This window comes from Tripterygium wilfordii, chromosome 15 (genome assembly GCF_013401445.1).
Source record: "Tripterygium wilfordii isolate XIE 37 chromosome 15, ASM1340144v1, whole genome shotgun sequence".
NCBI classification, from domain to species: Eukaryota; Viridiplantae; Streptophyta; class Magnoliopsida; order Celastrales; family Celastraceae; genus Tripterygium; species Tripterygium wilfordii.
The window spans coordinates 9,838,175-9,850,635 of NC_052246.1; the positions used below are offsets into that span (position 1 = coordinate 9,838,175).

Sequence of the window (12,461 nt, forward strand, 5' to 3'; positions counted from 1 at the left end):
ATTTAGAATATGTCATTTTAATGCATCTTTTCTAATCATTATCTCTTCCCTATAATGTAGTCAATCAAGAGGGAATAGGGAGAGGAGTTGACACCAACCAAATACATGCATTCATGAATTTAATAAAAGCACACCAGAAGTCATGTATTCCACATATTGCTTCCAAATTATAGAGATGCAACAAGTTCACTTAAGAAACTTAGCATGCATTCTATTTTTTTCAATTAATGATAAAACATGAATTCCTAGACTTAGGGCATGCTCCCCCTTCAATCATGCATACCAATGAATATTTGAGAACATATGCATACCACATATAATCAATGTATTCCAATCCAATTAAAAACAACAAGAGATACCAATTAAGCAAATATGCACCCATGATGCTTCATTCAAACTTAATGCATGTATCATCATCATTTAATCATGTCTAAAGCATATATCATCTAAAATCAAACATTCCAAATGCAATTGAGTTAAAGTTAAGCATCTAACAAAAATAATGCAAAATAGTTTAAAGGTTTAAGAAATGACCGTCGAAACCCTCCTAGCTTTTTGTTTGAGCATCTTGATGATATTCCTTTAATATTTGTTCCTTCCTTAGAGTGTTTGTGCTTGTCCATGTTTTGAATATATTTTCCTTGATTTAAAGTTGCTCCCCCAAGGGTTGCACACTTTCCTCACCAATTGGTGTTGCTTCATCATTTGAGATCTTTATCTTCTTTTGAGCTCTTCACCAATGGTGCATCCTCATCCAAGATAAGTACCCCACGGGTACCATTTGAGATTAACTCCTTGGGATGTCCAAGGTCCTTCAAATCTGAAAATTATTTCTCTACAAGCACATTGACCTCAAGTGTGGTTATATCATAAAAATTAACACAAACACTTTCCTTAACCATTCTAGGCTTAGCATCAAAAGCATTGTGTGCACTAGAAAGAGATAAGTAATCAAGAAGCATACCAATATCACTTTTATCATCAAACTTCTCCAGATTTTCTTTTGTATTCAAGAAAAAGTATCTTTAAATTAAAACTCCTAAAGTGAATAACTTTAGGTTTTCTCGTCATACAAAAATTACAAAAATAATTTATTCAATGATTTTCTCATATTCAACCTTTGTCATACATATCATGCATTTCATGCTTAATTTGCAATCTTTTTCAATAAAGATTAAAAATAGTATAAATGCATAACTCTCATACAACAACCAAGCATCATATAACCTAATAAAATCGTTTTCAATGACAATCATTAAAAATCATATTTGGGCAGCCCCTTCATTTAGGTTCTAGCATTCAATTTTTTTTTATATATTTTTTTTTTATATTTTTTTTATATTTTTTTATATATATTTTTTTTAAAAGAAACAAATCAATAAAGCCTAGTATCCCAAACTAATGCATAGCACATCTAAATAAAGTGTGATCAAGACGCTTTAGGTATCCAAACCTTGGATCCTTTAGGGTTAGTGGCCACAATTGCATATGCATTAATATTAAAAGAATTCTTCACATATGCTTTCACATCAATATCACACAAACCCTTTGGCACCCACAACCTCCTTAGGTGAACTCTCCTTAGTCTAGGATGAGTTTCCCTAGAGGTACTAGTCTCACCCATGGGATAAGCTAGCTTGGCTTTGCATTTTGAAAGCTTGGCAATGGTACCAACACTACTCAAGGTTTCTTTAAGTTTCGTAGGATCAACTCCAAGTCCACTCTTATCAAGGTAGTGTCTTTGAGAGACAAGCAACTCATCAAGCTTTGATGAACTCATAGAGAATTTAGAAAATTGAATTTCTAACATCCTATACTTTTCTTTCACATCATCAAGCTCAAGTTGCAAAGAAGTAGAGTTGTTCAAAATTATACATTCATGCTCATCCCATGTTCTCAACTCTTGTTCTAACTCATTCACTCTAGCATGCAAAGCATCCAAATCATGAATCTTTGAAGTATTACAATTTGTCATGTTACTACTAGAAGTGTGCATAGATAATTGCTTTCTAAGATTTTCATTTTCTTTCATCAAAGCATCAAGAGATAAATATATATTATCATGCTTTGCATTTAGATCAACATACTTATCATTCAAGTCATTAATCTCATCCACATGTGATTTCTCAATTTTCACAAGCCTAGATATTTCTTTTGTAGCATGCTTGTATTTAGAAATTAAGTCACCATGAGCATCACATAATTCATCATACACATCACTCAATTCATCATAAGTGGGTAGTGTAGAATCATTTACCATATCATCCGAAATGGATGATAACTCTCCTTCCTTTGCCACCAAGCAAAGGTTGGCCTTGATTTCATCCTCTTTATCACTAGAGGTCTCCTCCACTTTGGTCACTAGACACACATCGCCATTTGACCTTTCATACTTTCTTTCCATCATTTCCCAAATTTGCTTTGCATTTGTACATCCGGAAATGAGGTCAAGTCCACACCTACTAAGAGAGATATGAAAGAGATTAATAGCATAAACATTTAAGCACGTTAATTCAATGTCCTTATTTGTCCATTCATCTCCTCTACTCCTACTAGGACAATGAGGACCATCCTTTACTACCCTCCATACGTCTATGCCTCTAGATTTAATAAATATTCTCATTCTATTCTTCCAAAATGGATAGTCACCATCAAAGATAGGTGGAATATCCATAGAAAGGCTTTCGGCCTCAACATGCAAATTTGTGTAAGTCATAAAAATGCTAATAAGAGTGTTAATCCTATGTTTTAGCAAACCTGCTCCGATACCAATTGATGGATCGTACTTAACACAAGAGTGGGGGTGAATTGTGTCCCCAAATTCCGATAGGAATCTCTTTTTATAATTTAAAAAGAAATCAATGTCAATTAACAATTAGCACACAAATTTGAACTCTAATGATTATCCTAATCAACATTCATTTCAATGCAAGATGTGATACAATATGGTGAATGATCAATTATCAAATAATCAAGGAATTGCAAAAACAGATTTTTTTCAAGCAACACACTGCGCACAGATTTTACAACTCAAATTTCACCTAGCAAATCAAGTCAGAATTCAATGAAATTTGGTATGCAGTATCAAAACACCCTAATGAATACTATATCAAAAATTCAGATTAAAATTCAAAGTTTAGCTATGTGAACAGTGCACGGACAGACTAGTGATTCAGAAAATTCTGCAATCAAAACACTTAATCAATCAGCAAGCAAGCAATGCAATCAAGAAAGTCCACACAGCAATTTATAGTAGTTCGGAGACTCTTCTCCTACATCTACTACCTAGGTTCACCAACCTAGGATTTTTCAACCTCCACTAAGGATGTGGTTTTCTCAAGAGCTCCACAAAACTCACAAGGGTTTTTAGGTCACCCTTAAAACTGAAGATTTCAAGACAATCTTCAAACTTTACAACCAAGGGTTTCAAGCACTCCCTTAAACTCAACCTCAACAAGGTTTTTGCCCAATGAAGGGACTTTTACAAGTGTTCGGTATAAATGGTTCACTCAAGGTTTGCACTAAGCAAATAGGGTTGAGGAACACTCAAGAATCACAATATCACCTCACGGGTTGGATAGAAAATGAAGAATAATGAGGATTTTCGAATCTGAAAATAAGAAGCCAAATGAGAAGCACTCCCTCTTTGCAAAAGCAAAATAGTGAGGAAGCCTTTAGAGTGGCTTGGGTAGAAGCTTGGATTCAATGGCACAAACTAGCTTGAAAGTTTTGAGAGCAAGAATTTCTTCAATGTAATTTTGGCTTCTCCAAGTTGGAATGAGGAAGAACCCCTCTTTATAATTTACCAAGCTCTTGTGATTTCCACCATTGGATCTTTTTCTATCTTCAAATCTCGACCTTCAATTACATGTGCAAATCTTGGCCATTGAATGAATAGATCATTAAATCTTGACCTTACAATATGTAGCCGTTGCACTTGCATTATTTTCCAAGTCTAGCTTTCCAAGATTTGAGTTGTCATGTGCACTTGCAGCCATCTTTGACAATTTGATCAAACTTGCACCAAATCTTGACCTTGGTATCTCCAACAATTTTGTCATCTTTGACCATTTGATCAAACTTACACCAAATCTTGGCCTTGGTATCTCCAATGATTTCCTTCAAAATGTGTAGCAACTTGCAACAATCTTTGACTCCAAAAATCAAGTAAGATCTTCTTTTAAGTCAAAAATTGCAAGCAAGAATATGGTCTTATGCACAACCATTGGATTCACCTTTTAAATGGTCATCTTAACCCTTCAAGTCTTGTTGTAATCTGATCCATTCATAATTCAAAACAATTCAATCTCGGCCATAGATTAGTGTACCGTTGGAGCTTGTAGTCTTCAAGAATATCTTCATAATCTAAGTCTTGTCTAGTTGCAAAATATACTTTCTCATCTCTTACAAATTTCAACCATTGCATTTGTCCTTTAGCTTCATCAATTTTCTTCTCACAAAAATCTTATCATTGACCTCCATAAAGGAAGCATGTGCAAGATCTTGTTTGATGAAGATAAGAGATCCTTCACATGACCAAACATGTCCCTCCAATCTTGACTTCAAACTCTGAATTTGGCATCACCAATATATCCATATTATACAGCACTAAGGCTAGTTCCAATCATCAATCAAAATGCCTTAGTGGAAGGTTGATGAACATAGGTTTTTCTTGGTTTTCTAGAGATCCAAGCTCATACTTGAAAACCGGACTTCAATTCACCTGAGCATACTGAACTCTGAGTCATATGAGACCACAATGATGATTAACCTACAAGGAAATAGGAGGTAGAACTCCTCAATTGTATGTAAGCTCAAAGAGCTTCATATGGAGCGCATAGGTTAATTACATTAGAAAAACAACTCAGAAAATTCATATTACTGCATGATAAATCATTGTATATGTATTAGAATGTCCATGTAAAATTTCATAACAATCGGAAATCGTTTGGTCACTCAACCAAGCAATTTGATCACTAATAGTGAAACCGATAAATTCTAAGTGTAAATTCAATGTCATTTTGCAAACTCAGTGTAAATGACCTTTTATCTTGAACTTTACTAAATCAAATATGTTCATAGTGATGAAACTAAGATGCACACGAAATTTCATTTAAATCGGAGTTCATTTGGTTCACCACGTTCTCAAAGAACACATATGCACAAAATTAGGTAGAACCTAGTTTTGACGGAATTTAAGCATATGACCAAATATATATGTGATGCACTTAACTTCTCATGATTATAGTCCTAGAACATATATTAAACCTTCATGTGCATGTGATTCAAGTTTCAAGTCATTTGGACCTAAGTTGGTTAAGATATGATAATTGGAAAATTGATGCTCTAACTTAGTCCATGTATGTTTGTTTTCAAAACTAAATTTCCAGCACTATCTCAAAAATATATAGATATCAAATTCACACAGAGATATGCATAAGCCTTCATTTAAGTGTATATGCACAATTAAGATATTAAACAATTAACCAAATAACCATTTAAGCATGTTTTCTAGTATTTTAGGATATGTTCAAGTCAAGCATGCTCACACACATTTTAGTATACAATCATACACAATCATCAAAAACACAATGTTGACTAGACACTAAGTCTTGGTCCAACAGATATCTCATAATAACTAATTATCTTATGACTACTACCTTACACAATTGCTCGTCATTCCTACAAATATGTCAAAAGTTGTTGTATATATCTTGGCGGTCCCTCCATCTCGCTCACTATCAAAGCCTTGTAGGATTTATAAAATATGTCAAATATAAGCAAAATATATTCAATCATTTTATTTTTAATTAGGGCATGATTTGATGATTATTTCATGTATTCTTTGCGACTGGATGTCATTCTACCATTGTTACATATGTGTATATTATGTAAAAGTGATTGTAAATGATGCAGATGAAAAAATAGTTATATTCTCTCTAAAAGTGTATATTTTTTTTAAAAAATTTATTATATAATTGACATGTGTCATCCATTGAAATAAAAAAAATAATTGATTAAATATAATAAGTTCAATTATGAAAAGAGTTAAAATCACAATTTAATCGAAATATAATTTTCTTACTCAAATTTCTTTCTTTTTTTATTTTACATAATTAGAAATTTAAAATTTTAATATATGAAATTAGATCCTAATTAAATTAAAAAGAAATTAAAGAGTGTATATTGATGTTTTAAATAATTATATTGATATTTTTTGTGGGACATTAACTTTTATTCAAAAAGAATCCTATGTGGCATGATGAGTTGGCATGACACATGTGTTAAGAATCCTATGTGGCATGATGAGTTGGCATGACACATGTGTTATGTACAAAAATATTATGTGCAAATATCATTTTTCAACTTTTAGTGGAGGGACTTATCACTAGTTTTCCCAAAAAATAATGACCAATGCTCCACCACAATCGTTAAGCCCGAGAATCCATTCTCGAATCTTCCTCAATCCTTTTATTCAAGGCACAGAGATCAAGAAGATTGATTAGCTGGAGGTTGGTGAAGACTTATCAAGAGTCAACATAGTCCCATGGTTGAAACCCCATTGATGTTGCGACGAATGCGCCACCTATTCTCAGCTCATCTAAACAAATGTCACACATATGTTCACCTTCTTCTTTGTGTTTCTCTTCTTCTTTTTCACCGTATTCTTCATGTTTACATAAGTTTTCTCCTTCTTTGCTCTATCTCTCGAATTTTAGCTCCACTCCACATCCTTCACTTACGGAATAATTATTGCTTAGCAAAACTGTCAACAAATTTTGTTCGTTTGAGCTTCCATTTTGCTGGTGACCTACGAGGTTGTTGTCACGATGGTGAGAGGAGAAAAAAATGATATATGCGATTTTGAGGTTAAGGACTTTGATGGTATAATTAGGTTTATTAAAGGCAAGTGCAGAGCTCCATAAAATGCTGTGGGGTGAAACCCCATTGCAATGGAATGCTAAACATCTTTTGGCATGACGCAATGGGCTCAAGTCTCACATGGCGGCTTCGTTTGGCCTCCACCAGAGTGTCAAATGGGTCAATGATTTACACAAATCTTACTCCTACTAAATATATGAAAATATTGTATTCAGTAATTGAATTTATAACTTTTAGGTTGTATTCTTTCAGTTCTACATCTAGGATGAATGTTGTTAAGTTCAAAATTGGCATATTTAATAAAGCAACTTAAAAAGAGGCTTAAAATTCACTAGATTATTTAAAGGATGAAACTTTAACTGAACCCTTACAAATAGTCAACTAACATATCACAAAAACAACTAAATCCATTTACATGTTTAGTTGTAAAATATCAATATGTTGAGTTAATTCTCATCGCATATTTGATGCAGCGGAACCACTGGCACTTTGGTGCATCAAATATGGTGTTCATGCCAATAGATCCGCTGGCATCCCATATTGGAGCTTCTGGGATGGTGTTTGCCATTTTCTTTTCTTTTTTCAAAAATTCATATGGGTCCCACATGATAAATGATAAAGTATAATTTTATATTCTTTTTTAAAACAATGGGGCCCACGTTTTGACATAAATATTTTTTAACTTAACACATTATTTAAATTAATTTTCAAATATTTAAAATTTATACTTAAAATTAAATTAAGATTAAATTAATAACAAAATTATTATAAAATCATAAAATATAGTATTTAATAGAAATAATGATTTTATTAGTAAAATTAATTATGCTTAAAATTAATTTTAATGAAAGTATATGTATTATATTAATCTAATATTATATTTAATAATTAATATAAAAATCATAAAATCTAATATTATAATATTTTAATTCAACAGCTTTTTCGCTAGCGTCACGTTTTAGTTTGTCAAACGCCTCACAATATATTTCACAGCTTTAAGCTCAACATTTTTTTCATGGCTCTACCAAACAGACCATTAGTTAGTAGAATTCATCCGATCAAAAACTATGATTTTTGTGATGGAAAGGGACCTACAATGATGAAGACCCCCACATTGATACACAAACACAAGCAATCATATGGAATGGACGGCGAGGATCATCCCCTATAGTCCATCTGCTTACATACACATATCAAATAAACTATATATCAAAATAACATAACATTGTAATAACAGTATCATGATAGGCATAGGTGACCCCAATGTCAAATTTTGGGTCACTATCAATGCCTTGTACTGCAATTTTTTTTTTTAAAGATGCCTTATACTTACATGATATATGAACAATATATATTAAAATACATGATAAACTGAATTATTGAAAAAACAAAAGAAGCTTAATCCAAAGAAGCTACTTGATTCCATCCATATTTCTTCTGGTAATTAACAACTACTTTGTCCAATGAAACTAATTCTTATTACTTGTTTGAGTACTCCAATAGATATATAAGAAGAAACCCAATTGTGAGAATCAAGAATTAAGGGCAGAAGAAGAAGAAGAAGAGGAAGAAGAGAGAGAGCGAGAAGCAGAGGTTGTTGAGATGAAGAGGACAAGAGAAGTGGAGAGAAGATCAGAAATAAAGTGTGCCATTGAAGAACTCTCCATGTTTGTCAAACTTAAGCCTCCCGATGGTGATAATTACGATTCTGCTCAAATACCCACCAAGTCTTTTCTCTGTATTTGCAATTTGATTCTACAAGTTCTTGGTTAGTTTCTCTCCTTCTTCATCTTCGACTTTTGGATGTAATTGAGAACAATAGCTTGAACTACCAGTGGTCACGTCTCTGTCCTTTCTTTTGCAGATAAGATAGGCCCAACAATGGCTGTTTTGAGACAAGACATTTATCAGAATATTCAGGTAACATAAACCCATTACTGTTCAGTTTAATTTTGTTCATTCCAGTACTCATATAATGGTTTGACCAAAAAAACCCATAAAAAATTTTCAACAATTTTAGTCTTTTGGGTTCAATGTGCCCATTTCTGTTCATTGTGTTGACCATTTTTCAATGCCAATAGAGCACTGATTGAAATTGTTCTGTAAACTTTTCCTTTTCTCGTTTTCTCTTATTCCAAGAGGATAGAGGTGCTTTGCGAATCTGATTCTGCAGTGAATTCGAATTTGGTTGAGATGTTGAAGAAAGAGACCAGTGAAGGGACTGCAAAAAAGGGCAACACCTCCAGTAAAGCCTTTGTTTGGCTTACCAGGCAAATTATTTCTTTTTTTCATATTATAATCGTAAACAATGATCCTTTTATTATATGATACTCAAAAACTGATCCTTCAAAGTCTGTGACACTTCGTTTTCTGTTCCATAAACAATGACTGAAATCCTTGATTGTTCAACTTTGGCTCTTATCTGTCATAGAATTTAGAGATGCTTTGATTTCTGATGAAACTTCATTTGCTTTGTTTGATTTAAGGAGTGCTGGCTGATTCCAATTTTGTTGTAGAAAGATAGATAGCTTATGGAATAATATAAGATTAATTTTATAAGATGCTTGTTTTTTTAGTGAGTTTAAATTAACTTGCATTATCAACTGCAGAACATTGGATTTTACGGTGGCTTTATTACTAAGATTATCGAAGGATCCGGGGCAGAACATGGAACAAGCAGTGGAAGAGTCATATAACATCACTCTGAAGCCATGGCATGGATGGATTTCATCTGCTGCTTTTAAAGTAACTATACCTCACTTCCTTTTATTCTTTCATTCCTTCATGCATTTTTTGCGCCATCTCCATACACGAATATTTTTTAGGACTAACTTGAAAATTAAAAAGTTGATTGTGTTGCCAAATCCATACTAAATCCGACTTGCTCTAGAATATTTTTACAACAGCACTTCTTTGTTTAAGTAGAAAGATTTGTTGTCAGTCTACATCTTCACTTGTAACTTAAGTATTAGTGGTAGAGTTTGCTTCACGATGACTCCACTTGAGGGGGTAAGGCTATGCATATCTGTCTTCCTCGACCCTGCATCAATTGTGGATGACTTTTGCGATGGAGTTGTTTAAAATCAATTCATTGTTTATAGACAAACATTACTTAATTTATAGAGTGAAAGCTTTAAAAACTGAGGAGTAGGTAGAGGACTGAGCTTAACTTCGGATGGCTTATATATTCGCTTACCTAAATCCAGTTGTGGCATAAACATTTTGTCAGAAGGCATGATTTTGACCTAGAAACCGATTCTTAAAACTGTCATGAATATGTTAAAGCATGACAGTCGTGATGCATTCAATCTTGTATTGTTGGAATCTCCGACTAACAGAAATAGAGTGTGCAGGTAGCTCTGAAACTAGTACCTGATAGAAAGACTTTCTTTGATATTCTCATGGCGAAGGACGAAAGCTATAAAACCCTTACTGAGGATATCCAAAATTACGTTACGTTCCTTGCGCCCATGTTAGAACACATCCACTCCACTCTGGTAAGGATTAGTACATAGTCACAGGCATAACATGATGACTGTGTTTTTCCATTTTCAATTTATTTACTACTGCCTAAATTTTGCAGAGATTCTATGATTTGGACAGGTTAAAGTCTATCTAAGGAGAAATTTTGGGGCAAATCAAAAGCATTGAACATTGTCACTCATACTTAGTTTTCTTCAACATATGTTTTAAAATCTTTTTCTTATGTATGTAGATATATATGTCTGTAGTTTCTGACTTGTAACAAAGATATGTATATCAGCTGTACTAAGTTTGTATACAGCACTGGAATTCTCACATTCCTTGTAAAAATTTTCATAGTTTGAAGTAATAACAGATTTTCTTGGCCTGATGTCTTGTCCTACTTAAAGTATATTCAGAACATCTTTCCGTGATAGTTGAGAATTCATGGAAACAAAGATGAAGCGATGGAAATCATCTTGTCGTAGCGCAAGATACACTGGTTTCCTCAACAACAATGAGAAAGACATTGCAAAGAATGAGTGAAGAAAAAGTACATTAGTGCTCCTATTCTAGTATTACATGTAACCTTAACTTCATGATTCCACTGTCTTTTCTTCCATTCTCTAATGACTTTCATTATATGCAAACATGAACTAGAAAACGATTATCTGATCGAAGATACCAGTTCTGTCGATTCCCAAATTACGTGAATCCGGAAGTTCATATTGTGCAATTAGGGTTGCAAATAAGCCGGTGTTGATCCCTAGCTTAACGAACGATTTGAATGAGAAAGGAGAATGGCCAAATATTTGATGAAACTAATTTAAACTAACAAGAATTAAAATTCAGATTATGTATTCAATAAGAGTAGAAGATTAGGACAATGATTTCACCTAACAATCCTATTACAAGCATTCATTCAACAAGCACACAATTATAGTTCCAATCCAATGATTAATTATTTCTTAAATATGTTGGTTTGTTCGTTCGCAGTGCCAATAGATATCATTAAGCAGCAGACTAATCCTATTCGTTCGCTGTCGTTAATCAAAAGCTAATGACTCATTGCGATTTAAAGAACTATAGCAACTAACCGATCCCCTAAACCGTGTTCTCGACATTTGACAATTGATTTTCCTAATTTCAGTTCACTAAAACATGTGAATTTTGTTTATTCCTTAGTCTTAGCTAGATGAGTCTATATGCATATTCAATTGGTGCCTTGGTGGCCAATCAACCAAATAAACAAAAAACTTTAAGTACCGAAATTAGAAAAAAAAATTATTGAACCAAAATCATGCACTCATCAAATTGAACTACTTGCAATATTTATGCTAGGTCACATCACACCCTAGCAAAGAGAATTAGTTCATAATTAAATAATACAAAACAAGAGTAGAGATTGAATCCATGGAAAAAATAACCAAACACTAATGCAAGAACGGAGAAGCTTCTCCATCTTCACAACTCTTATGGCTGCTCTCTCTCCAAAATTAGGTCATCTTTGGCTTGTAAGGAGGTATTTATATTGTTTAAGCAACTAACCTACACCTCCTACGGTTTCTTTCAATAATAAGAAAACACGTAAGCCTTAAAGGAAACTCTTAAAACAAATCAAACTTCCCATTCTCAGATTTCCTTATTTTGTTAGGATGCTCGAGCGTCTATTGAGCGTAACACTCGGGTAGGTCTGATGACATTTACGCTCAAACATAGATCGGGCGCACATAGAGCACATGTTGATCGTGTATCGGATGCAAGCCGTTGGCCAATCTAGGCTCGCCTACGCTTGAGCGTGCATTGGGCGGCTATCGGGCATAAGTCAGGTGCAAGTTCAGCTCATCAACATCAATGTTCTAATTTCCCAGGATATCCTTGATAAAATGCAATAAAGAGCTGAAAAGTACAAAAAGAAGAATTTATGCATAATTCGATCTCATTTGATAAATGAAATGTCAATTCAAACTAAAAACACAAGTGAAAAGGTGTATAATAATATGCACATCAATTAGTGTACCCTGGTTTGTTCCCGTCATCGAAGAAATTGTCAGATTGGTCTGGCCCTCCTACCATGGCGCCTAAGAGAACATTTGGATTAGGGTCTTTAGAATAAA

At 33.5% G+C, this 12,461-nt stretch overlaps 1 protein-coding gene across 2 annotated transcripts; it reads left to right on the top strand.

The window, feature by feature from the left end:
- Positions 1 to 8,264: 8,264 nt before the first annotated feature.
- On the top strand, positions 8,265 to 10,735 carry LOC120016291 (glycolipid transfer protein 3-like). Of its 2 annotated transcripts, none has more exons than XM_038868989.1 (6): positions 8,265 to 8,650; positions 8,747 to 8,802; positions 9,022 to 9,152; positions 9,492 to 9,627; positions 10,236 to 10,379; positions 10,486 to 10,735. In XM_038868989.1, exons 1-6 carry the CDS (start codon positions 8,485 to 8,487, stop codon positions 10,531 to 10,533), a joined length of 681 nt encoding a protein of 226 aa, XP_038724917.1. In that variant the 5' UTR covers positions 8,265 to 8,484; the 3' UTR covers positions 10,534 to 10,735. The 2 variants fall into 2 exon arrangements, with proteins under 2 accessions (XP_038724917.1, XP_038724918.1); XM_038868990.1 differs by having other exon boundaries at positions 8,267 to 8,650; positions 10,466 to 10,735.
- Positions 10,736 to 12,461: the final 1,726 nt, after the last annotated feature.

Coding starts and splice junctions, on each gene's coding strand:
- LOC120016291 (XM_038868989.1), top strand. CDS start 8,485: ATGAAGAGGACAAGAGAAGTGGAGAGAAGATCAGAAATAAAGTGTGCC. Junction 8,651..8,746: donor TTTGATTCTACAAGTTCTTG/GTTAGTTTCTCT, acceptor TTTCTTTTGCAG/ATAAGATAGGCCCAACAATG. Junction 10,380..10,485: donor AACACATCCACTCCACTCTG/GTAAGGATTAGT, acceptor TGATTTGGACAG/GTTAAAGTCTATCTAAGGAG.